General features: G+C 37.2%; 5 protein-coding genes across 12 annotated transcripts in view; 2 read left to right on the forward strand and 3 right to left on the reverse strand.

The window, feature by feature from the left end:
- Window positions 1-541: 541 nt before the first annotated feature.
- pnpla7b (patatin-like phospholipase domain containing 7b) lies at window positions 542-14,019 on the reverse strand. Its single transcript, XM_051892634.1, has 36 exons — window positions 13,642-14,019; window positions 12,726-12,769; window positions 12,359-12,433; window positions 12,177-12,261; window positions 11,920-12,002; window positions 11,731-11,819; window positions 11,495-11,635; window positions 11,215-11,374; window positions 11,009-11,089; window positions 10,761-10,889; window positions 10,409-10,489; window positions 10,133-10,298; window positions 9,836-9,922; window positions 9,617-9,702; window positions 9,338-9,493; window positions 9,169-9,246; window positions 8,872-9,077; window positions 8,317-8,448; window positions 8,061-8,184; window positions 7,469-7,582; window positions 7,304-7,379; window positions 7,081-7,230; window positions 6,779-6,842; window positions 6,080-6,248; window positions 5,638-5,820; window positions 4,846-4,964; window positions 3,736-3,892; window positions 3,534-3,650; window positions 3,353-3,422; window positions 3,158-3,274; window positions 2,741-2,889; window positions 2,391-2,543; window positions 2,185-2,301; window positions 2,020-2,101; window positions 1,796-1,935; window positions 542-1,716 (listed from the first exon to the last, which is right to left on the reverse strand). The coding sequence occupies exons 2-36, from the start codon at window positions 12,765-12,767 to the stop codon at window positions 1,648-1,650; spliced, it is 4,047 nt and encodes a 1,348-aa protein (XP_051748594.1). The 5' UTR covers window positions 12,768-12,769; window positions 13,642-14,019; the 3' UTR covers window positions 542-1,647.
- On the forward strand, window positions 13,356-15,456 carry mrpl41 (mitochondrial ribosomal protein L41). 2 transcript variants are annotated; one of them, XM_051892644.1, is made up of 2 exons: window positions 13,356-13,470; window positions 14,923-15,456. In XM_051892644.1, the coding sequence occupies exon 2, from the start codon at window positions 14,938-14,940 to the stop codon at window positions 15,343-15,345; it is 408 nt and encodes a 135-aa protein (XP_051748604.1). In that variant the 5' UTR covers window positions 13,356-13,470; window positions 14,923-14,937; the 3' UTR covers window positions 15,346-15,456. The 2 variants fall into 2 exon arrangements, with proteins under 2 accessions (XP_051748604.1, XP_051748603.1); XM_051892643.1 differs by lacking the exon at window positions 13,356-13,470 and adding an exon at window positions 14,139-14,285.
- A 562-nt stretch (window positions 15,457-16,018) lies between these two features.
- Window positions 16,019-20,494, reverse strand: dph7 (diphthamide biosynthesis 7). Of its 5 annotated transcripts, none has more exons than XM_051892639.1 (9): window positions 20,096-20,494; window positions 19,853-19,986; window positions 19,242-19,329; window positions 18,483-18,577; window positions 18,241-18,395; window positions 17,744-17,816; window positions 17,543-17,608; window positions 17,188-17,360; window positions 16,019-16,728 (listed from the first exon to the last, which is right to left on the reverse strand). In XM_051892639.1, the coding sequence occupies exons 1-9, from the start codon at window positions 20,234-20,236 to the stop codon at window positions 16,304-16,306; spliced, it is 1,350 nt and encodes a 449-aa protein (XP_051748599.1). In that variant the 5' UTR covers window positions 20,237-20,494; the 3' UTR covers window positions 16,019-16,303. The 5 variants fall into 5 exon arrangements, with proteins under 5 accessions (XP_051748599.1, XP_051748596.1, XP_051748597.1 ...); XM_051892636.1 differs by having other exon boundaries at window positions 18,241-18,398; XM_051892637.1 differs by having other exon boundaries at window positions 19,853-19,989.
- Window positions 20,495-20,514: 20 nt separating this feature from the next.
- Window positions 20,515-22,552, forward strand: paxx (PAXX non-homologous end joining factor). Its single transcript, XM_051892642.1, has 7 exons — window positions 20,515-20,759; window positions 21,276-21,336; window positions 21,417-21,466; window positions 21,571-21,755; window positions 21,848-21,898; window positions 22,091-22,181; window positions 22,294-22,552. The coding sequence occupies exons 1-7, from the start codon at window positions 20,644-20,646 to the stop codon at window positions 22,340-22,342; spliced, it is 603 nt and encodes a 200-aa protein (XP_051748602.1). The 5' UTR covers window positions 20,515-20,643; the 3' UTR covers window positions 22,343-22,552.
- A 58-nt stretch (window positions 22,553-22,610) lies between these two features.
- The window catches only part of abca2 (ATP-binding cassette, sub-family A (ABC1), member 2), a 71,076-nt gene continuing 67,514 nt past the window's right edge, over window positions 22,611-26,172 (reverse strand). For all 3 annotated transcript variants that reach the window (XM_051892632.1, XM_051892631.1, XM_051892633.1), the window contains one exon: window positions 22,611-24,644. In XM_051892632.1, the coding sequence (XP_051748592.1) occupies window positions 24,609-24,644 (36 nt within the window). In that variant the 3' untranslated portion in view covers window positions 22,611-24,608. The remainder of the gene's footprint in view (window positions 24,645-26,172) is intronic.

Below are 26,172 nucleotides of genomic sequence, written 5' to 3' on the forward strand. Positions count from 1 at the left end.
CAGAATAATCCAAACCTGTATGAATTTCTTTGTTCTGCTGAACAGAAAGGAAGATATTTGGAAGAATGTTTGTAACCAAGCAGATCTCGCCCCCCATTTACTACCATAGGATTTTTTTTCCCCACTATGGAAGTCAATGGTGGGTGAGATATGCTTGATTACAAACATTCTTCCAAATATCTTCTTTTGTGTTCAGCAGAACAAATAAATTCATTCAGGTTTGTAACAACCTGAGGGGGAGTAAATGATGACACAATTTTCATTTTTGGGTAAACTATCCCTTTAAGTATTCCCCAAACTGAACTGAAAACATTTTGTTTAATCTTAAGGCCTTGTCCAAGGTCCTGAAAATAATTTTACCCTGTTTGCCCCATTTTTGAGTTAGACACTAAAAGTCCAGATAGGCCTATCTCATGTATCTCTCCTCACATGTGGGACTCGTGTTTTCATACAATGCAATCCAATCTCAAAAGATGAAAATGATTCCACATGATGTGATATACTAGATATCTAGTATTAAACAATGAACCAAAAATCCAGACAATTTTGAACTTTTAATGGGCCAAATAACACAAAGCATTGCCAAATATCATCAACTGCTTCAAACAGTTTACCTATGACCCAAAATAAAAGTTGTTTATATAGTGATTTAATGACACAAATGAATCAGAATAATCTCTTAGACTAACATTTATTAGTTCATCCTTCTCTCCTGGTTACACAGTTTGAACTATTTTTTCTAAAAGTTGAAACTTCAAAGAAACAGACTTTATGTCACTGCTTATAACTTCACGAACAAGATAATACAGACACGAAACAGCTTATCTTTTCACACAGTAAAACTGTGTTGAGGTTGCATTGACAGCTTGCATTAAAAATAGATTTTTTTCAAATATTACTGACCTGGTGTAATACTAAATGTAAAGGGAAGAACAGCACTTATAGATGTTTATCAATTGTCACTGGAATCAGAGAGAGCTCAGTGTTGGCTGATTGATATCTAGGGCTCAATACTGATAGACCGCAATCTCATTCTCATTCTTTGGGAAATTAAAGGAATAAGAAGTACCATAACACTTGCTTTCTTGTATTAAGATCCTTTTCTGATTAGCTGTTAGTTTCTAACAATTCAAGTAAGTCATTACTGATGATGTCACTTGTTAAAATCCCCTTATACACTACCAGTCTCTTAAGGCTGCATTTATTTAATCAAAAATACAATAAAAACAGCAATACTGTGAAACATAAATAAAATTTAAAAGAACTATAATTAATCACAGTATTTATGTTACAAGAGACTTCTGTTTCAAATAAATGCTGTTCTTTTGAACTTTCCATTCATCAAAGAATCCTGAAAACAGAATGTATCGTGGTTTCTACAAAAATATTAAGCAGCACAGCTGTTTTCAACATCGAAATGTGAAATATGTCTTGAGCACTAAATTCAGCTTTGCCATCATAAGAATAAATTACATTTTAAAATATATTAAAATAGATAATAGTCATTTTAAATTGTAATAATATTTAACACTATTACTGTTTTTACCGTATTTTAATCAAATAAATGCATCCTTGATGAGCACAAACTTTTGATCATTAGTCTAAAGGCTCATACTACTGTAGACTTATTTATAGAATTATCTGAGGTCAGGTGGTATGATGGCTACTGTGTTTGAGTGCTCGATGTCGCCTTGTCCTGATCTCCATGTCATCATCCTGTTTGGAAGATAAAAATCATTAATATTATGATTAACCATACTAAAACATAACTAACACATCTTTGCAGTTATCTTACTGTATCAGCCGTATCTGCTGTCTCCTCCTCCTCCTCCTCTTCTTCTTCAGTATGCTCACTGTGTTCGCTGTTTGGATTGGACAAATCGAAGTCTGACAGTACTGCATCTTCATCATAGTCTGTCTGGTACTCAGACTCCTCTGTGTGTGAGAGAATGTGAGAAACAACACAAACGATGAGAAAACGACATGGAAAAAGGACACGAGCGAAGATGGTCTACTCACCATCCACAACGGCCTGCTTCACTGGCTCTATTCTGGACACTATTTCAGCCAGATCGGTGAAAGAAGCATTGGGACAGGTCACCTGAACGACAGATAATCAGGACATTAGTTTGTGAGGAAACAGACTGATGCTGTGATAAGCCAAGCTCATTCAAACCCTCTTACATTTGTGCTCCTAGATTTGTGGAATTCCTCTTGATGTTGGTCTTTGAGCATTGTCTCCCTCACTCCACTCCGACACCACACGTCAAACACGGTTTTCCCATGCAGGTAGCCAACATCCTGCAACACCAGAAAAGTCATTGCTACAGTCAAAGCCAAGGCAACAGAAGTTTCTATGAGAGTTTCTATGAGGATGACAGGCTACTCACAGCAATCTCATCAAATTTGCCAAAATCCAAAGTGCCATAGCGATCTATGGGTGGTCGAAGGTATTCGCAGTAGTCACTGTCTTTTACCAGCTCCAGTTGACGCACAGAACACACGTAGGCCAGACGGGTCTGAATCTCTGCCATGTTCAACACCTAGAGGATTCAAAGTCATGAATATGAAAAAATGCAAATCTGTCCAATGAATGAAGGGAAGTAAGGTAATAATGAGAAGCAATCTTTTTTAAATAAATAACGGTTTAAAAACACAAGTTTTGGGGTTTTCCATAAATTCAAGACGTAATTAACTAACGCTTTTAAATCCTATATTCAATCATTGCCATATATCTGACCTTCACTCTTTCTGTCAGCGGGTTCAAGCGTTTCCATAGCAGCCACCATCCAGATAAAGAGTCTCCATAGTTTGTCAGATCGGTCTCATCCTGACTACCGACATCAACGGCAATCACCATCTTGGCACCCAAGGAGCGAGCTATGTCAGCTTTACAGAAATTTACACTGTTAATGTTTAAGATATCTTAATGCTTTATAGTCTACATTTAGCAGTTTAGAGCCAGGCAATACGATAGTCTACAGTTGGCGACAATATAAATGATCAACCATATGAGATTTGCTATATAGTATACAGTATATGGCTCTACAGGAGTATGTAAGCAGGTAAAAACTGTGAATGTAATACCTATAATAAACTATAATTTTGCAATTGGCATGCCAATTTTGCAATGTAAGAGTACAATAGGACACTTAACCAGGTAGGTTATTGATGTAGCCTCCATCCATAAGCAAGTGCCCATCTTTAGGGTCACATAAAGGGGGAAGATATCCAGACAGAGACATACTGGCACGCACATACCTCCACAGAGAGCCTAAAAAAGAGTGTACATGCTAAAATCTGTCACGAAAGATGAGATGGAGATGAAAAGGTACAGAGATAAAGTAGTAACCATAAGTGTGCACTCTCATGGAGGAGGCAGTGATGTCTGTAGTGATGTTGAAATATGGGATCCAAAGGTCCTATCATAAAAAGAGATATGCACAAAGTTTAGACTTATTTAAGAATATGATTTCTATATAATTATTTATAATAGCTTGATTTGTGCAGTGGCAAGTGGCAATCAACTGAACCTCAATCTGTTTGTCCCGGAAGATTCCACTAATGCTGGAGTTAAATGATGCTCCAGTAAACATAGATGTCACTGGGTAGGTCAAGTCTGTGATCTTCTTAAATATTGATCCAAAATCCTATTGTGCACAAGAAAAAAAAAAAAAAATCTCAATGATGGTTCTACATATATGAATTTTAGTGTCCAGTGCTTAGAGGTCTCACCATGGCCCACTGGCGTGCCCTAACGGTCATACGACTGACGTTTCGCTCTTCAGCATAGAGCGCTCCTATCAAGGAACCAATGGAGGTGCCGCCAATCAGATCTACAGGGATTCCTGCCTCACTCAATGCCCGAATGATGCCCACCTGAGAGCAGCCTCTGTGGGTATAGTGTGTTTTCATATTCACACATGGGTTTAGAGTTCTTACTTGTGCATTGTGTAATATTAGTATCTTTTTATAAAGCATTTTAAAGGTAAAGTGAGTAATTTTTTATTCTCTCATCCAAGTGTAAAACAACTAAAAGTCAGGCATTTGTAGGCTGACTTCCTCAAAGAGTGTGAACACTAGTCCTGTGATGCTTTGAAAACATTGCTTTGTTTGAGCGGTTCGCCATGTCAAATTCTGGATCAACAAATGGCATGAGTTTGGGGCGGGGTTACCTGTTTGACTGAAAAATGGCAGACAAAGCAGAGCAAAAAGGATAGCAGGAGGATTTGGGAAACCTATAATTATTATTATTATTATTAAATTACACACTTCACCTTTAAACATACCGTATATAAAAAGATTTAAAAGGTCAAGATGACAAGCATATATGGTTGCAGAAACACAATTATTTTAACATGCTATTCATATAATTGCAGTAACAGAATTACACAACTGAAAAATTAAGTCACCACTATGTGAAAGTAGATTAGACAGATAACACATTTTATGGCCCCTTATATATCATGTTTTGACCCACCTTTAACAAGTTGCTGATTACGACTGATAGCAGGCAGGGACAGAGAGGAGACAAAGTGTCGCTATCATCAAGAGACATGCTGAGGATGTGAACCCCAAAACAACACTAATGGGTTAGAAACGACTATATTATGATTAGTTTATGGGCACAAAATTACAAGACACTTGTAATAGCGCAAAGGATATGTACTACAAGAGACCACTGGACTACAATGATTGAATAAGTATGGGGAAAATCAGTCAATGTTCCACTAACATCAACATGCTTTTACTAGATTGTTCAAGTGAGAAATGTTGTTGGTAGAAGGCCAGGTGGATTGAGGAGGAACAGAATTATTGGTGATGAAGGGCAAGACAGATTCGTACCTGGCCCCCCCTCCTCCCAGCACCAGAGCGATAGCATTTCCTGTCAGGATCCGAGCCAGACGCGAGAAGTCAGAATGCCGGTCGGGAGGCTTCTCACATACCCGCTGATACATCTCTCTCTGACAGGATGGGAGGAAAGTGGGAGTTTGTGTGGATAAGAGATGATAATGATTAGATTAGACAGAGAAAAAGTTTTGATGAATGTTCACGTTACATACAATAAAATTGGATGGGGACCAGCAGGGCCTGTATTATAGAAACTTCTTATCTTAATTGCTGACTTAAGATTTGAAAAGTTACTAAAAAGATAGGGTAGGATTCTAAAATAGCATGTTTCTGTAATACAGTCCAAGGTGTTGTCAAGCTCAAAAAAGGACTAAAAAGCCCTGCTCCATATTCTAAACCTTTGCTTGAAAAATGTTCTCATTACTCACTGCAAATCTTACTTTAAAATCTTGCTTGAAAGGTCTACAAAGGTTGGTCTCTTGGTTGATAGACTCATAGACTCTTCTTAGAATGAATGTACCATGTATTATGTTTTTTTGTGTGTGGGGCTGTTTTATGTATTTGAGAATAAGAAAGGTGCATTATAAATTAATATTTATTTTTATGAACTATCATTGTATGGAAATTGGACATTCTGCTATAAATAATATTCAAACATAAAAATTTGTTCATCCTGCGACCCTAAATAGGACAAGTGGTTTGGAAAATAGATGAATTTTCTGTGGCTCCTCAGGCTTGATATTGACATTCACATTTGCAAAAACAACAGAATGTTAGCAGTGGTACCAGTTTGGGTAGACTCCTCCTGGAGAAGACCCTGTGAGGGCATGACAGGTGCAGATGTCTAGAGATCCAGCTGCGCATGTTGAGCCATTCTGCTGTTCCACTGGGTGGAGGCCCGTCCTCACGGTGCAACAGGATCAGCTGCTTCTGAGCTCTCACGGCACTGCTCTCCAGCATACGCTCCAGCTGACACCACAAACAAAGCCAAAGAGCTTAGTTTACCAAGTAATTTAATAGAAATGTATAGGCAGAAATTAAATTAATTCATATCAACATGTTGGCCCCTGTGAGGAAGTCCCATCTATGTAAAATAAATCATTTTTATGAGGCTACTGATATGACTAAAGTCTTCATTTCATGTGAGTTTGCCTGAGTTTGTTTAAAAGTACTCTTCAAAAGTACTATTTACTTCTTTATACACCAAGCCTTTTTAATGATAATTCACCTCTCCCACAGTGGGCTCCTGTTCCCCCAGACCCACTATGATGATGCAGTCTGCCTGTCTGATGCAACGTTGAGTCCAAGGAGTCAGAGAACTGTCAGACTGATATAGAACAATCCGGTGGATGTCCTCTTGTTGACCCAACCAGCTTGACAAACGGTACTCATGAACACTGAAAAGGAAATAATAAAGTATCCATATGAACAGTACATCACAAGAAACAAAAAGACAACGTCTGACTAATGTCACTAGAAAAAATTACACTACATCCCAATTTTTAAACCCATCTTAAATGGTATGCAATATTAGAATTAGTGCGCCCCAAATCATAGTACATTGAAAATAGCATGTCAAAGATGCCTTGATGATATATCTGGTGGGTTTCTAGTCAGTGGATTTACAGAGTGTGCCTCTTTTTCAGCCAATGTTGCCCACGATCCCCTGCACAATGTGGCTGTTCTCTTTTTCAGCTGCAGAAAGATGGTAAGGAATGCCGAAGTTGCTTCAGTGAACCTAAGAGTTAAGTAGGCCCTAAAAATCATTTTTAAGGTAAAGAATTTAGCTAGATGTTAACACCTATGTGAAAATGTTACAAGGCAGTCTGTGAAATCAAGATGGCATACTGTCTTTATACATACTTAAAAGTATGTTTTCACACTTTTAATGCATACATAGTATGCAAGTACTGTATGAAAATCTCACCTGTCCAAGGCTGCAACACCTAGGTGCTGTCTGATGATGTCACTGGTTAGAAGCAAAATGGGGCCTAATCAAAACAAAATGAAGATAGTTAAGACTTAGTGGCCTGGTTTCACAGACAGGGCTTAGATTAAGCCAGGATTAGGCCTTAGTTCAATTAGAACATTTAAGTAGCTTTTTATAAACGTGCCCTAGGAAAAAACATTACTGATGTGCCTCTTGAGACAAAACAATGGCACTGACATATTTTTAAGATATGACTTTAAAATATAACATTGAGGCAAATTAGGGAGGGAATAGCTGACCAATAGCACTGAGAGCATGCTGCAGCTCCAGCGTGAAGGCAGTCAAAGGCACCTCCTCAGAAACAGGCAGAATGGCGACCGTTGACAGATTGGCGGCTGGGTTACCTGCCTCCCACTTGCTGGTTGGGGTGCGAAAACCCAGGCTACACACTGTGGAGATCATTAATGTTCATTAGAGAAAATACAAAATGCAAACACACACAAATGTTTCACAAACACACACCTGATAGTGGATCATTCACTTGCTGCATGTTACCCAAGATTTTCTGCCCAAGAAGATGAATCAGACGAGTTACAACCTATGAAAGAGTGTGACGTGTTAATATATATGCAATATAATATCATGAGATGTGTTAATGAATTTGTTTAATTTTTTATATGGTCTAACCTGTGGGTATTTCCTCTTAATAGAGTTGAGAGCTCCCTCAGGCAGTTTGGCCAGTTCAGAGTCTCGGACTGCGTGGACTGTGGTGGCTCTGTTCAAATGAGTCAAAGTTTCCACCTAACACCAACACACATACTTTTAACAGATGGAAACTGCAGCAGCATTTGTTTAAAGATCCTACAATAGCAAAATTATTTTCTGTACTGTAATGAAATTCTTAGTAAAGCCTTTATAAATAGTCAACAGCCCACAATTTGTTACTTGCTGTTGAAACTATGTAAAGGTGGTATTACGAGGAGAGGAAATTCTCATTCTAGAGAGCATTTCATTGGATAAGTAAGTATATGGCCCTGAATAGGAGATTTCATCAAAATGGGCGACTTTACCCAGAGGAGAAATACTGTACATTTAAAATATATCTTATAAAAGTTTATTTTGTCAACTTTTAAAACTATACTAGTATACAGATAGGCTAAAAGCTAACAGACACAGAAACAAAAAAGTAATCGAGTTTAAATGAGAAAAATTAGTTCTAGTATTAAGTACTACAAAATAACAAATATTCATACATACATATATACAGGTCACCACTCACCACACCAATGAGGTCTCCCCGTCCATACTCTCCAGCAAGCTCTTTTTTCCCATCATCCTTCATGATGACAGAGCGCAAGCGGCCACTCAGAACAATGAAAGTGCTGTCTGACTTATCACCTTGTCTGAGAAAGACAAAAAAGAAAAATGTAAGTATTACATGCATTCTCAGGTTATAACAAAATAAAAAAGCAGAGCAGTGACCTGAGATACAGATCTGGAACTGTATAGAGATCGTATAGAAAAAGTGTGCTTACCTATAGACAGCCCGTCCGGCCTCCAGTGCCATCCAGTCCAGGGCAAAGTCAATCTGTCGGACAAAGGGGGAGACCCTCCGTACCACGGTGTGAGCTACATTTAACACCATTCGAGGCTCAGCACGCATTATCCTAGATTACAAGTTACACATTTGATATGTTAATCAGTGTTCTGATATGCTATACTTAATTTGATACTATTTTAACAAAATGTTTCTAATTCTTATATAATTATTTTTTATTTAAATGGATTAATATTTTTGTATAATTATATTATTATTGATTTATGACCTACAAAAAAGCTAAAAGGTAATTAAATATGTTGAAAACACCTACACTAAAAAAACTAAGTAAGTTTTGGGGGAAAATACCTCATGGCTTGGTGTCTTTTATCAGATTAGCTTACTATATAACTGCTTGAAAGTATCAAATGATGAATTTTTCTCTATTTTAATCAGTGGAGATGTGTATAATCATCTTGGATTTCCTTAAAGCAGGTGAAGAGTACATTTGCTAGAATTTTCAGTCGCCTTAAGTGAAATTTGGTGCACATACTCATAGAAGTGTGCTTTGGAGATAGACAGGAAGCAGCAGTCACGGTGGGCGCGCACAGAAAAGATGAGAGGCTCTCCTGTGAGAACAGCCAAGTGGCCCACCATCTCTCCAGGGTGAGTCACAAAAAGACATGTTTCTTTTTCTCTGTCAATCATTCTCTGGTACACATGAAGAGCTCCTGAGATGACAAACTGCACGCTCACATCCTGTCATAGACGCAAAGTAGAAATGGATTCACAATGGATTACACTGTTACAGAAAAAAGGAGGGGAGTCAAAGTGACAGGTAACTTTTTACCTGGTCTCCCTCGCTTGCAACCACAGAGCCCGCTTTAACTTGTCTCAGAGTCACCCTGTCTTCCAGAAGACTAGGGTCCTGGAGCACAAAGTATTGTTGTACTACCATGGCAATATTACAGATAGTATAACTATATTAAACTTGAGCAATATAAGTAATGTGGCCTGACCTGAAGCTGTATAATCTTGAGCAAGTCCTTCTTGGCAGCTTGGAAAATGGCATTAACTTTACAGTGGTGGATGTGGCTGGAGTGACCCCCAGTGTCCGAGTAGTGAAACACAGCTGAAGGAGAATGTTGCATAGTCACCGACTTCTTCCGAACAGACTTCAGACAGGATGAGAGATAAACACACACATGAAATGTACAGAATATGAACAAATGTGAGAGGAAAAATAGGGCAGTTTATGGCTTCTTATTTGAATTTGTGATAAAATGATGCCAAGGTACCTTATGAATGACAATAGGACTTGAAGGGGCATTCTCTTTTGTAATGCTTGGTCTGTCAAAGGTCATATTGTGGTCAGGAGACCCAGCTGTAAGATAAGCACACATTACCACACTCAAAAATGTTCATTATGAATGCATTCAAGCTAGGTAGGGATGCATGATATTTGGGGAGAAAGTTAGTATTGGGTATTTTGTAAAAGATGCATGGCGAAGCACTACCATGTGCACTGTCAAAAGGGGTTGACAGTGAGCGAGACTTCCCGAATAAAGCATTTGGACTTTCTGTATGGATGGGCTTACCACCATCTGAAAAAAAAAGCAAGTAAGACCCACAGGCTGTTTTATAACTCTTAGTGATAGTTTTTTTTCGTTAGGGTAATACCATAATAGGAAAGTTAGAACAAAATTTTACTGCAAAGTCATACACCACAAAAAGTGTGCATTAATATTTCTATATATAAATGTTTAACAGCAAATATTTGCATTTAACTACATCTCTAAGTAAACACATCATACCCTCTCCTCTGTATATCTGACTTGTGTCACTGTAATGGTCCAAGGACCTCTGTGAGACTTTGTCAGACACTTCCTCAATTGTCTGTGAGTGTCTGCGTAGTCCTTTGCCTGGACTGGCCTCTCCTACAACACCAGCCACTGACACAAGTGGAACAGCTTGACTTTCCTACATGATGTGACAGTAATGGACTATTCATCGTATGTACTGTAATAAATACTGTAATAGTGTAAAATATTTTCCAAACGTAGAGCATGATTTATAGTTAAACATCTAACCGGATTGAAAAGTTCTGTGGTCAGGCCCAGGTAGTTGTGAAGGGCAAGAAAGGTAACTCTCTGAAGTCGCACCATGATAATCTGGAAGAAAAAGCAATGCCCTGTCATATATAGAATAAGCAGGTATTTCTAAAACAACTGTAATAATGGCTGCTGAAAATGCCACTTTGCCATCACAGGAATAAATTACTTTTTAAAACAAACATTTAAAACTTAATATTTCACAATATTACTGTATATTTGATATAAATGCAGCCTTTGTGAGCATAAAAGACTTCTTTCAAAAACTTTTTTAAAAAATCTTACCGACCCCCACTTTTGACAGTAGTGTATATTATGATTTAGATTATACCTGAACAACTCGGACTAGGGTCTCTGGGTATTTCTCAAAGACGGACTGGAAAGCCTGTGCAGGGAGCCGGAGAACAGTAGTTGGGGCTGCTGCTCTGGCTGAGACGGTTTTGTAGGGAGCTGGATAACCCTGCAGAATAAGGAGTTCAAATGTGAGTCATAATTTAAAACTCAATGGGCGTGAAAACAGGTCAAAATACAGACATTTGCATATCAGAGTGGGTAAAAATGAGGCCAAATGGATTTTACAGTGATGACATCAAGGATGCTGAGAAGACTGTGAACACTGTCTCCAGGCAAAACGTGCTTCACCACAACCTCAGTCCCATCCTGAGCCAGAGAAAGCAAGATACACTTAGTCATAAATTGGTACATCTATCTAATATGCAGAACATAAACCTGTTTTCAGTAGGACAGATTAAAAAACAGGTATACTGAGACCGTTTGGCTCTTACACTCTCATGGATACACAGGTCAAGACGCCCATCCTGCACCACAAAGATACTGTCATCGATGTCACCTGGCCGGAATAATCCTTCCCCTTGCTGCAGCTGCACAAACACCATATGTCGACACAGTTCCAGGAACAGAGGCTTCTCAAAATGACCCAGAACCCTGAGAAACACACATATTGTATATATAACATTGCCAGATCATTGGTCCTTGGATTCTGTGCACTGTTTATTATGGAAAAGAATCGATAGCTCTTGTAAGATGGCATGACAAGGTACCAACCTCACATTTTTCAGCATATACAGGACTTCAGAGGGCAGGTGAGAGTTCTGCATGTCAAATTCAGTCAGATCTGCTTCCAAGAGTGAAGGAGGGGGTTCTTTCGGTTGCAGGGTTGGTGGCTCCTTTCGGATACGCAGGATTCTGATCATGAGATGAACAGGATGTTAAGATGATTTTGTGGATATGGATATGCTTTCAAATGTGTGTTCTTTCTTCATTTGTGACTTTTAACATACTTGCGAGCTATTGACAGAACTTTTGCTCTTTTTCTGGTTCGCTTTTGAGATACTGGACCTGAGGTGGGTGGTGAGGACAAGGTCTGGACCTGAATGGCCACAAATAACAACACTGCAATTTTAAAATCATCACATGACTATAATATTAACCACAGTTTTGTTGAAAGTAGCACTGGGAAGTTTTGGTACCTTCCTCATTATCTTCCTGCCATAAAACATCACTTTGTCTCTTTTTCTGAAACGATATTTAGGACCTTCATTTTTCTCTTCTCCTGGAAAATCAAAACAGTTTGTGAAACACTCTCACAATATGAGACATTATAAGATCTGCCTATTTCACATTTTATCACACAACATCTACAAGCTATCTGTATTTGTTATGCTTATTAAACAAGTATAAACCTAGTGGCGAAAACCCTCTAAATTATGAATGATCACACACTCACCAGCCTTGTATCTTCTGTACAGAAAAAAGGCAACAATACTGATAAGTGAAACTGCAACTGCAGCTCCAATCAGCACACCAGTCCACTGTATTATGAAATGAGAACAAAGGAATGAATAAACGTTGTCTGCGAGACAAACATTACAGACTACTGATTCACTAAAACGTGGAATTGTCATATACCATGGTGCTCTGCAACTGATCCTCTATGAAGTGCTGCACACGAGCCTTGATTTCACTCCCAGATGGCAGCACTACCTAGAATAGACAAAAATAGTGATTATCGTGCTCGTGAAAAGAGAGCCTGAGCAACGCAAGGGCAAAACATAAAGGTTATTGGTTCTCAAGTGAGGTTGACCTGGGAAATGGGGAGTCATTTGATCACAGTCTTGCTCAATTGTTTCATTGTGTAAATCACAAGACAAATGCTCCTGGATAAAGTCCAGTTTACTTTAATGGAGTTGTCCCTTTAAATGGTGTACTGCAAGTCACTTTAGAAGGAAAGTTGATAGTAATAGTAAATAAATAGCATGGCTTTAAGCTGTCTTACCGGATAGATACTGCACATATCATCTTGTTCTTTGTCTGCCATATCTTCAAGAGAGGATAAAACAGAAGTAAACACATTTGACACAGACAAAAAAATCTAATTAAACTCACAATGTTCTTAAAATATGCAATGTCTATTAAAGAGGCATGAAGCATTTTTATGTACATGCTTGACCCTCAGATACCCACTGTTAATTACAAGGTTAAAATAGTTACATAATACCTGTTTCTAATAAATATGGGTTAAAACTTAATGTAATAGCAGATCATATTAAAAAAAGTGTCATAGCAACAAGTGTGACTGGAAAATATATGCAATTTGAATCTCCCAGCATGTCAACATGGCCATGGCCTGTTGACACCATTACTGACTGTTTAGAATCAAATTTAGCAGGTATTTCAGCTCTAATATTTCTTTTCAATTCCCAAAATGTTTAATGATTCCAAAAACATTCTACCAAACTACAAATAAAAATGGCAGTGGTAGGGATTCTGTCAAATAAACCTGCAACAACCTGAGACAGGGAACCATCTGACAAGGCTTGATTTCCTCACTGCAATCTGACACCCTCTGGTGTGATTTATTGAGACCCTCTGCTAGGAGGAAAAGTCAAACGCTCAACGCAGAATGAAGGTGAAGCTAAAACTTAAATTTTAAGTGTGTTGCACAGAAAGGAAGAGCACTGGAAATGAGAATTTTGTTGGTTCAGGACGGACTACAGGAGGGATGTATCTCTGGGTCAGAGGTAAACACAGCTGTGTTGTTTACACGCACGCCGTGGCCGTAAACACGCTCTTGTAATCAAATACCTTGTCAATCACTGTAACTAACAAGATTATAAAAACATTAACGTTATTTGATTGTATAACGCTGAGATCCTGCATGCAAATAATGCCCACAAATAAATGGAATATACCTTTTGAACGGCGTTTCCAAACTCTGTTTTTGTCAGTCTTAATGCACTTTTGGGGCTCCCAGGGATTCCATTCACAATGTCAGTCCCCCACCGATTACACGTGTTGCCAGATCCTGTAAGAAAAACAACCCACCCAGCCTGGTTCAACATGTCCAAAAACGAGCGTAAACGAGCCCAGTTTCTTTCGTTTGGGGATTTGGATTATCGAGACAGGAGAATTGCTTAATTTCCTTGATCAAAAGTTATCTAGCATAAACCTATGGCATAAACATACAGTACGCCATTCACTGTTTAACTGCACCTTGCTGTAAAGAAATACCTTTTCAATAATTAGTTTTTTTTTTTTACTAAAATAATTTAAAAAGTAATCAATAATGATATATATCTGCTGCATATATATAACCAGTGAGTGACTATGGGAAATTTATCACAGCCTATTAGAAAATAAGCCAAAAACATCTCATAGCAAACGGACATGGCAACACTGACAGACTAGGACAGACGTAAAGCTTCTAATCAATATTCGCTGATCCTATTGGCTGTCTTCAGACTGATCTGACCAATCACAGTTGATATCTTTACCACGCTTAATGTGGGAATAGAGTGATCTTCTTGAAAGCACATACAGTAGCACACCGTTCAAGGTTAGTGTGTGTATTTTTATCGATTTCTACATGATATTACATTTACTTTATGTGGCCAGCGACGTTTTCATTATTTCGACTCTCTAACGGATGACATTATCGCGGTTTCTAAAAAGTGATTGCAGTGAAAGATTTCAACTGTAATAGCTTTCATTCTTCATTTTGAACCAATGTTTCTAGACATTTAACTAGAATGCAGTGAGACGACCTTCAAAAATATGTTATTGTTGTCATTCTTCAAAGAATACCAATATTTAATATTGGCAGTCTTCATACTAACTACCAACATACAAATGCACATGGAGCATCTCCTGCTCTGCCGTTAACTCATTTGTAATTTATTTCAATCAGTTTCTGCCCAAATAACATAATTTCTTCAGATTTTTTTTTTTTTACTACTGTACAATCATAGTCAAAGTATATGGGATCTCACCCAAAGAAGGACGACTTAATGTGGCACATGGGCCAACAATGCATTTTCATTGAAATAACAGCAATTTAATAACAAAAAATGTAATGAAATTGTGTAAAATATACAGAAATAATGATGCGAGATTGTTCAAAATGTAACTCAATTATAGAATTAATGTTATGAAGTTGTTTGAAATGTAATTGATTTTTAAACATATTGCTGCAGATAAATAACTCTTAAATGGGGGTGCTGTCAGCGCTGACGCGGGGGCTCGTGAGAGGAGCTGACAGAATGGCAGAGTTCACGAGCAAGCGTGGGCCCAGGACATTCTACAAGAGCAGAGGCGCGAGACCCACTGGAGTCCTCACTTCCAGCAGAAAGTTCATACCTGTACAGGCCATGATACCACAGTTTGTGGTGCCTAATCTGGAAGGATTTAACCTGAAACCCTACGTGTCATACAAGACCCCGGCAGGGACAGAAGAGCCCATGACTCCAGAGAAGCTCTTCAGTCAGGTGGTGGCCCCACAGATCGAGAGAGACATTGAGGAAGGCGTTTTCAATGAGGAGAACCTTGAGAAATATGGATTGGAGAAAACACAGGATGGAAAGCTGTTCAAGTTGCATCCCAAGAACTTTGTTCGTTAGATGGACTTTGTGTTTCAGTGATTTGCATTGGACTGTAAAAAAATGTGTGATGTTTTGTTAAAATTTTCCATGAACAGACTTCATCATAGATTAAAACCATTTCATACTCGGCTCTTCATTAGAAAATGATTAAAAAGTACTGGAATGAAAAATGTCTAGCTCTTAGAAAAACTGATATGTTGCCAATGAATAATCCTTTAGATTAGGGGGTTTTAAACGGGGTTCCAGGGGGCCGCAAGGAAGGGCCTGGGGTTCTGTGGAAATGTTTACAGAAAAAGTGTAAAAATAAAACATACAATAAGAATAAAACAATAAAAAATAGATATGAAAGAATAAATACACTTTTGATTAAATAAAGTAACAAAATTAGTAAATAAAAGAATTGATTAAAATAAGTATATATAATAAGTATATAAATAAATGAGTAAATAAATACAGTACTGTAATGATTAGGAAAAGAAAATGTAACGACGTAACTGAACACAGACTAAATATTTTCCAAATATTTGTAATAAATTGTTTACAGTGTAAGTAAAAACTATAAATGCCTTTTAAATTTTAGGATGAGGGTCTCTTGCATGAGAATGATCCTATTTGGGGGTCTATCGCATTTAAAAGATTTAAAACCCCTGCCTTAGAAAAACAATTGTACAGAAGAAATAAACGTAGACACTTGTATTTATTAATATGATTATGGTTTATTTGTTATAAAAGGTCTTTGTTTAGTTCTCAATGTAAAACTAAATTTGGGCTAATACCTCTAGAAAAATGTTCTTTACATTTTCTAGCTAAAACATATAGTCAGAAAATAACACTCAGTTGAAAAACAGATATTCCAAAATTGCATATATTGAATACAAAGCAATACTGCAGATGTTCCAGCAGGACACTGCACTGAAATGTGCACTTCCAAATAACCTCATCTCAAAAGGGTTTTACAGCCCATCATAGCAACTGTTCAGGAAGAAGGGGTGGGTTCAGACGGCATCTTTTCTTTCTCTGGGCTCCAGTCCCATCTCCAAACGTGCATCATATGGTCGTAGAAAGAGCAGGTAGCCATCAGGCAGGACAGAGACTGGGCATCTCTGTCAGGGCTGGTGAAAGGGTCTGGAACTGGACTTTTTTCCGGTAAAAGACAGGTATGGTCAGGTATGTATTGCCCCAAGTCATCCTCCAGAGAAGTATCAAAGCTGGCAGTGGGCGATTCATACTGGATCCTGAGATGACCTGCGGACTGTGTGAGCCCAATGCTGGTTTGGGGAGGTTCTTGAGGAGAGGGGGGCATGGAGTTGCTTAGGGGTAGTCTGGACCAGTCTGCTCCATATGCTAAAGAGTTGTGTAGAATATAAGAGGCCAGAACAGGACAAGGTGCATCTTGTCCCTCTACAAATGTGGATATTGGGGAGAAACAAAAGTTACTATATAGAACTGTAAATTACACTACTGTTAAAAAGATTTTTTAATGTTTTTGAAAGAAGTTTCTTATGCTCACCAAGGCTGCATTTATTTGATCAGATATAGAGTATTAGCACTAATATTGTGAAATATTATTACAACTTTTATTTTAATATATTTTATTCCTGAGATGGCAAAGCTATTACTCCGGTCTTCAGTGTCACATGATCATTTCTTTGATAATTTCTTATAAATATCAAAGTTGAAAATGGTCGTGCTACTTAATATTTTTTGTGGAAACCGTTATTTATATATATTTTTAGGGCTCTTTACAGAATAGAAATATCTTAAAAAAAAAAAAAAAATCACTGACACCAAACTTTTGAACAGTAGTATACATATTTATCATTGACATTCAAAGCAAGGATCAGTCACAGTAATTCTTACCCATAGCTTTCTGGCAGTGGAGAATATGGAAATCATTATGCATACATGCAGCTAGCAGCAGGTGCTCTTGGCTGGGGTGCCACTTGAGTCTCCACACGCCGCCACCCACTGCAGTCTCACTCAGGGGCTGCTTCATGTTCCTCCCGTCCCAGAGCAACACATTCTCATCATAGCTACAAGAGGGAAAAAAACATGTATACTTAAATATTGTGTTTTTGATGATTGCTTCAGCAGAAACTAAGGGAATAATCTTATTATCACAACAGACTCTTTTTTTATGATGATTTCTGCAATAATTAACAATTTTTATTTATTTATTTATAATTAATGTTTTATATTTTCAGTTGCCTCCTACCTCCCGGTGGCTAGTATGTGCTCTCGATGGGGGTTACTGTGTATGCTGCATACTCCCATAGTGTGTCTGAGACAGGAGAGCAGTATTTATTCACCTTGACTGTGCATAAACGGCATTAAACAGTCATAGAACATAATTAAGTTGACTCAATAAATGCTAAAAGTAATGTTGGTGGATGAAACATCATAGCTACTGTCTCACCTCTTGCTGGTGAAGGTGGGGGAAGAGGGAGCCATTCTCAGATCCCAGCCCTTTAATTTGCAGTCATCACCACCTGAGACAGCAAATATATAAAGTAATGGGTAACACTTAATAATAAGGTCCCATTAGTTAATGCATGAACATTAACTAACAATGAGCAGCACATTTAAGTATTTATTAATCTTTGTTAATGTTAGGTAATAAAATACAACTGTTCATTGTTAGTTCATGTCAGCTCAGATCAATGATAATTATTTCAGTTTTAGTCATTTTAGTACTTCAACTTATTTAACTTCAGTTAGATGGCAAGGCAATATTTCTAATTTATTTAATTTTTTTAGTTTATGATTTTCATCTAATATTTACATCTTATTTCAGCTTTATTTCAATTATCAAAAATAATTTTTAATAGTTTTAGTTATCAGTAAAAACACTAAATCAATGACGATACATGTAACAGCACCACAGTTCCTTTTGCTTGCTCTTTTTCCTCATACCCGAATAAACAATCTGAGTATCCCAGTAACTAAACGCTGAGATCCAAGCTTCAAAGTCGTGAGCTTTCCACTGACACAAAGCAGTTAAACTGGCTTCCCCCAGAGACAGCACTGTGAGAGAGCCGGCTGAGTCACTGGACACCACACGCACATCACTGCTAAAAAAAGACAACAGTAACCATTATATACAGAGACAAATGCAATGGTAAATCATCAGTCCATCAATGATGAGCGCACCTTACCTCTCACCTCTCCCTGTGGACCAGTCTAAAGACAAGGCCAGTCTGTCAGGACCCAACTCTGCTCTCAACTCACACTCCAGACCACAGGTGCCCTGCTACTGAGGACACAGTCCAAACAGGCAAAAGACGCTTAATGAAGTAAAAACAATAACACAGCAATAAAACATCTTAACATGTCTGAGGCCTACAATGTTAGGGGGACTAGGGTCCTGAGCAAAGCTCCAAGAAGGCCGCATTAATATGTATTATTAATATAATTTATATAATAATACATATAAAATCTATAGTTCATTTTTTACTATTATTAATATTAATATTTAATTTTAATTATCATCAAACTGAATTAAAATGCTTTAAAAACAAAAATAAAGAAACTAAAATCATATTTCCTCCCCACTTAATTTTTTTAATATATATTTACTATAATTAATAATAATTTTATTTTAATGTTTAATATTAATTGTAATTTTAATTATCTAACATAATTCAAATGTTTAAAAAACTAAATCATATTTCCTTTTTCTCTCAATAACTATTGTTTTTCACACAGAGGATATTTTCAACTTAAAATGTGAATCATTTATTGTTGTTAAAGTGTTTGATAAGATGAACTTCTGGATATGCATTTCCAACAACATTCCAGTGGCTGGATTTAACCTGAAATAATAATTGATGCAGTCAATAAAGCTTAACTTTTATTATATCTATCACATTCTTTGAATGTACATCTCCTCATGCAGCATGAGTTTAATTGGTCACCTGAGGTTCCATAAGCTTGTACAGCTGGATTTCTCCACTTGCTGTGGCCATACCCAACAACGGACGCTCTGATATTGGCACATGACACCTGAGGAATTCAAACATAGCTATAAGAATTTGACTCAGTATTCACGCCATTACTGGAGAGGCAGCTCACTGCAGAGCCATCGGTGGACCGAAAGGTCCAGCTCCCCCTCTCTGGATGTAATTTGGGCATAATGGGTGGAGCTAGAAGGTTCAGCCACACCCTAACCCTACCCATAACTCTACCTCTCCACTCATTAAATCCACATAAGTGGAGTTGGACAAGGTCAAGCTCAACCTATGATGTCCAGAGAGCTAGAGCTGGACGTCATTTGGCTCTGCAGTGAGCACTACTTGGAGAACTGACCATCTGTCCAGGGTGTTTCATTACCTCTGCTAGAGACTACACACTGTAGGACAAAGTGGTGTGGAGAATGGATGGATCCACGCCATCACAATAAACAATATGCAGAATATATATGCAGAATAATTACACAAAATTCAATACAATATACACATGGAGTGTGTAATAGTGTAGGTTTAGAGTGAATTGTAGTGAGCAGAATGAATAAGAGAGACTGACTTACCATTTGAGGTCGAGTATAGCAGGAGTGTCTATCCTCTGAGTCTCTGTCAATGGAGGGATGAACGATGGTTGAGGATTACAGTGAAACAGATAAAGTCGACCGATTCTGCTCGGGGCAGTAGAGTCTTCTGCTGTCTGCTGTTAATAGAAAACACTGTTTAAATATATAAGTGACCAGTTGATACAACTAATAATACCACAAACAAAATATCATAAAATAAAGCCGAAAATTATTTTGCATTACCTTATCATCGCCTTTTTGAAGTTGGTAAGTCCCACATGCCAGAACATGAGACCACTGTGGTAATGGGCACCACTCCACGGTATCAGCGCTTAACTCCGTGTCAAACACTTGTAGGGTTCGGGTTCGAGACTGCCAACCCATTGAAGCGGCTCGGCATAATATGAAGCAACTTAGAATTGGTAATAGCTGTAAGTGACCAAGAAATGACTGTACGCGTGCTGTCAGTCTATGATCCCTACATACAGCACAGCAGACCAGCTGTCAGTAAATAATTTATTTAAATTTTATATCATTTTATATATTAAATTTACATTAAATGTCATAACTTAATTTCAAATATCAGTGTCCAGCTCATATACATTTTCGTGTAACTTCTCCTTTTATCGTTTTTTACGAGGTAAACAGGACGTGAATGGCTCAACAACTTCCGGGTAGCTGAAGTCTGACTGGCTGAGCGTTTAAATCGAGCCCTTGTTTGCTAATAGTGAACAGTTCCTGGTTGAAAGTATGCAGTTTTCACTTTTTATGTGATTGTTCGTTACATCAGTATGGATCAGAATAACTCCGAGTCCAAATCTGTCCTCTGCACATTGCTGGATAAAAACGATCAGTCCAAGTATGTGTTTTTTACGCAAAAGCGATCAGCAGGAGACATAAACATAGGGTGAGTTGATATGAAATGCCAAGCAGTGACAGCAGTTGATGTGTGTGTGTATAACACACACACACACACACACACACACACACACACACACACATATATATATATATATATATATAATATATATATATATATATATATATATATATATATATGTATATAAAATTACAGAAGTGTTATTTTATTAATATTTTAAAAGAAATTATATTTCCAATTTTGATTTTAACCAACTAATTTTCAATTAAGATTTTCATCTAATAGTTATATTGTATTTTATTTCAGCTTTATTTCAATTACTGAAAATTATTTTTAATAGTTTTAGCTTTAGGTAACCATAACAACACTGAATTACAAACTGTTAATTGACTATGAATATTTGACAAAAATATCTTAAACCCTAAATGTAAATATAATAATACAATTAAACATATATATTGTTTACATTATAACATAGAAAATATATAAATACATTATATATGGTATGTAATTGCATATATTGTGATGTCCTGTTTCCTTTAGATTTACCAATGGTGAAGATGTTTGGAAAACTCATCTTTCAGAGGAGATTCTGTCCCAGCTTGTAAGGATTTGTTGAGTCTTTCTACATGACAGATATTCCTCTTTTACAACAATAATACAAAGCTTTTTATTTCTTTGCAGTTTAAGAAGTTTGCATTAAAGTCCACAGAGGATTATACCTTCAAGCTCAAGTGAGGATCTATGAAAGCAACATGATGAGTAATTGATAGTCTGATTTCTTGGTTGGCAAGATCTTCTATCCTGACTGAGAACATCCTCTTGTGTATCTGGACAGATGTGCATGTAAGGCAGGCAGAGCATTTGTGAAGCTGCAGGAGGACAGTGCTGTGCTGCATTTAGGAGCTGAACCTACAGACCTCAGTCTGTCTCTTTCAAAACTCACCGACTCCGAGGGAAGGACAGAAGTCAAGGACCTGCTTTTTAAAATGGCTGACAGCCTGCAACAGCTAGAAAGTCAAGGCAAGCAAAGATGCTTTCAATTATTATAATCACAAATTTTCAAAGTAATTAAACCCTGCAGCTAAATGTTTGATGTTTTTAATCATTTTTAGGTGCTTCATCTTCTTTTAGTCCAGTCAAGAGTGCTCAGAAGAAGAGTTCTGGTAAGTTAAGGCAGTACTCTTTAAGCTTGTTAGTTGTCAAGTGGATTATATATATTTATATATATATATATAATATTTATTTATAGGAGGACTACTTTCGAATATTATCTTGGACAAAACCTTGGAGTCAAAAATGTTGAGAATTACTGAAATTGTTTAAGCTCATTTAAAATTACATTTTTCTTTTTTAAGAATATGAACCTAGAAATCAGCACAAGGGTCCTATAGTAGCAGTTAGAAAACGTCTTCCTGGGGATTCTCTCATCAACCCAGGAACAAAAAGGTGAACATTTTTTTTTTTTTTTTTAATTGACATTAGACTCCTAAATAAATAAAAATCTGTGAAATTTCTTTCTTCACCTTCTGTTCACTGACCATTTCTATCTATTTTACAGAAAGAAACCTGCAACAGGTGTGGCCTTTGATGATGGAGATGATGAATGATGTCAACGTGACCTCTGAAACGTGACCTTTTATTAAACATGAATTGTCCGTTTTTAACTAACTCAACACTATCAGTTTTTAAAATATAACTTGCATTGCAATTACACCATGAACTGTTTTAAGTCATCATGCATCTATTTAAGGTTTTATATTTTCTTTAAATGTTTTCCCTTTTTAAATTGCTAATAAAAATGGTATTTTTAAACGTGATCACTGAAATTTTCCTTTTATTCAAAAAACTCAATGTACAAATAAAAAACTCACAAAATCAATTTAACAATTTATTGATTTAATTATTCTCTTTTCTCTCTGTTAATATTAAAAACATCAGTTCACCCCAGTTAGCACAAGAGAATGGAAACAATAAAGGTAATTGAAAACAAGCTGAAAAGGTCCAGTCAATCTTGTTACAAGGGAATTCACCTGAACATATAGGTATTACTGGATGAAAAAACGTTCATAAATATTGAATCATATTCACATTTACTGAAGTTACATTCCAAAGCACTTACTAGAAAGATAAAACTAAACCACCTCCTTAACCATAATGCTATTTTATATGATACAGAACCACACTCATGTTTGCTGGTGTCTTAAATCACTGCACATGTTCATTTCCAAAGTGAAAAGCAGCTTGCACTGATCTTTAGTTAGGCTGTTGAGGTTCTCCGTTAGCAGGAAAAATTCTGAAGCGGCCGAGACGCCTTAATAATCAAAGTAGGTCAGTTTTCACATAGCTTATCACAATTCATTTACACATTTCAAAAACTATGCTTCATTTCCCTTTGGTCATCGTACATGAAAATGCACCGACAGCCTCCTTATCCATCTTTGCTTTCCTCTCTTTGAGGAGCTCAAAAATATTGATCATACTCTTTAACGCAGCAATGTCAGAAAAATAAGACACCATTATAGTACTAAGTGCCGACAATTGTGCAAGATTCAGAGATTAAGCACGGCGATTGGACCTAACCATCACGGACATGAAGGAGAAGCATCATTTCATTTCAAATAAACAACATAATTGGCTAATTTCAGGTCAAAGAACGAAAATGTTACACTTGTTTTACATTACAGTGCAAACAACAAAATCAAAACCTCCTGCTATTCAATAAACAAACATATTTCAAGGGTTCTCAAATACAATAATAAAGAGCAATGACCTGATTTCGGTCTATCTGTAATAACAGTGACTCAAAGTTCACCTTTGGCTTCACAGTGATAGAGTGACACTTATTATGAACGTTTCAACGGACATCTGTATTACGCAGCTTTTAACAATTTGCGGTAACGCAACGTAAAAGACACCGGTTTCACTTACAATTTGTTTCAAAAAATGAGAAACCCCTGGTTCAGGAGACACAAAAGTCAGCACAAAACACTTATGCCGTTTACATTCAATTACAAGACCATAAACATCTCGATAGCAACGCTTGTTCGGTCCGGTTCGACTAAAGGCCTTTGAATCAGTCACGAGTCATTCACTATTGAATGTCCAATGTAAAAACTTCAATGAAGGTGCACAGGTACATTTGCATTCTTCAACAAGAACAACGGGTCTGTTCAAAACATTTAAGCATAGTACAATTTCTTCAACCCAACAACACAACAGGCTTGTCTTTTATAGCATGCTCTCAATGCAGGAACAAATAAACAAACTAGGTCAGAGTAAAGAAAAAATATGTATAATTACAACCGTTTCAACTGAACGTGAGGATAAACAGTCATAAAAAGAACAAGTTGCAAAGGCCAAACCCATTCCTTGAGGGATGATTATGTTATGACATCAACACTACAATTAAAACAATTTCAACGTGTGATCAGTTTAAAGATAGTACGACCATATTCCAATTTAAAGCGATACCAAAATAAACCATACGGCCTGTTTGTATCTACGAAATACATTCTTGTTAATTCCCATCCAGCAGGCTTGAATATGAAGTACAGTAATATACGTTTCCATAAACCATCATCTCCAGAACGCAGAAGGGGAGGCCGTGGACGAAGTACCTCACAGTAGCGTTCTCTCTGGCCCGATCATGTTCAGGCCCAGACTGTCCATATCTCTGTTTAGAGTTCCCAGAAGAGCCGTTCTCTTGTTCCGCTAAGTGCAAATGGAAACAAGAACAACCCACTCGCTGGGCCAAAGAGATGGATCCTCTCCAGCGAGAAATAAAACACACAAATGTCTTTCACCATACAGACACGGGTCTGAACTTGAGGCTTATTTTTTACCATCTCTCCATCTGTGAGATTAACAGCTGTTTCAGCACAGAGTGTCTGTATTAAAGGACAACTGTACCTGTGAGAAGACAAAATAAAAATGATTACAGAGAAGTATTTTAAACTATGTAGTACAGTAGTCTTGAGATAAATAAAAACATATGATTGATATGAATATTTCAAAGGCCCAACCAGAGTTACCTAGTGGCGCATCAACTGGTATATGGCTAGCACTGCTAGTGCAGTTCTATTTGCCAACAAATTACTCTTTTGATTTGGTTCTTTTAATGAATCTGTCAAAAGTTAATGGTTTGAATCAGTCTAATGCAGTCCAATCCTGCACCTGGTGGGCCACTGTCCTGCAGAGTTTAGCCAAAGAACTTATACTGACAAGAAGTGAAACTCAATAGAACTTTCCATTGCAACACCAGCGGCCAGCAGCAGCCCTACGCTTCCGCCATTTTGGGGTGAAAGCGACTCGGCAGTCCACTAGTTTCTGTGGCAATATCAGCTGCTTTGTTAAAAAAAAAAAGTACATTAAAGCTAAAATCCAACCTGAATGATGACAACACAGAATAAAATACTATCACTTGTGATCATCAAATCCTTTTTAAATTTATTTTACGGACTTTGTGTTTAAGTCTTCCACTTTTTTCACAAAACCTTTGCTCTCTAGAAACCCAGTCAGTTTGGGTTAAAACTCTTTGAAGTTCAAGTATTAGCATTATAAACACTGAATTAGTACCAACATATGAAATTAAATTAAGGACATGCATCAGAAAAATTGGGAATGTTGAACAATAACAGAATATAACAGCTTGACAATAAACTGTTTTTGCAGTGTTGTCTTATATTAATGTCTGTTAAAGCAAGACTATAAAAAAAAAAAAAAACCACAGGCACTGTGTCCAAAAGTGGGAATTATGAGATAACAGACATATTTCAGACCTAGTGGATTAATTTACTATTACTATATTACTCCACTAGGTCTGAAATATTGTACGTTTTAATCCCCTGGATCACGCTACAAACATGATGATCTTAACTTTATTAATTATTAATTTAGTAATTTACTATTAATAGTAAATATGTAAAGTTGTATCAAATGGAAATATTCAATAAAGTAGGCTAACTACGTTACCTCAGATGTGTAATGGCTGGATTCCACAACTGATAACATAAAACATATATAGGCTAAGACAATACAACATTTACTGTAGGCGTCATAAAATTTACTGAATTTGAGAAATTTTCTATTGCGTTTCTGATTTGGGTGTGAGATTCGCCGATTTTGGGTGCATAAGATGTGATGGATTCTATTGTCCGGTTGGCATTTTCACCCCAAAATGGCGGCCGCGCCACCTAGTGGCTGTTACCCAAAAAGCATCATAGTTTCGCCTCTTGGGTTCTATACTCTTTGGTTTAGCTTCAACCTCAATTAAACACACCCAAAGCAGCCAGTCAAGCTCCTACTAGGCATACTAGAAACTTCCAGGCAGATGTGTTGAGGCAAGTTGGAGTTAAACTCTGCAGGACAGTGACGCTTCAGGACCGAGTTTGGACACCCCTGCTCTAACAAATTACTCCCTGAATCTGTCAGAACATTG

This window comes from Ctenopharyngodon idella, chromosome 5, assembly GCF_019924925.1.
Source record: "Ctenopharyngodon idella isolate HZGC_01 chromosome 5, HZGC01, whole genome shotgun sequence".
In the NCBI taxonomy this organism is placed as follows: Eukaryota; Metazoa; Chordata; class Actinopteri; order Cypriniformes; family Xenocyprididae; genus Ctenopharyngodon; species Ctenopharyngodon idella.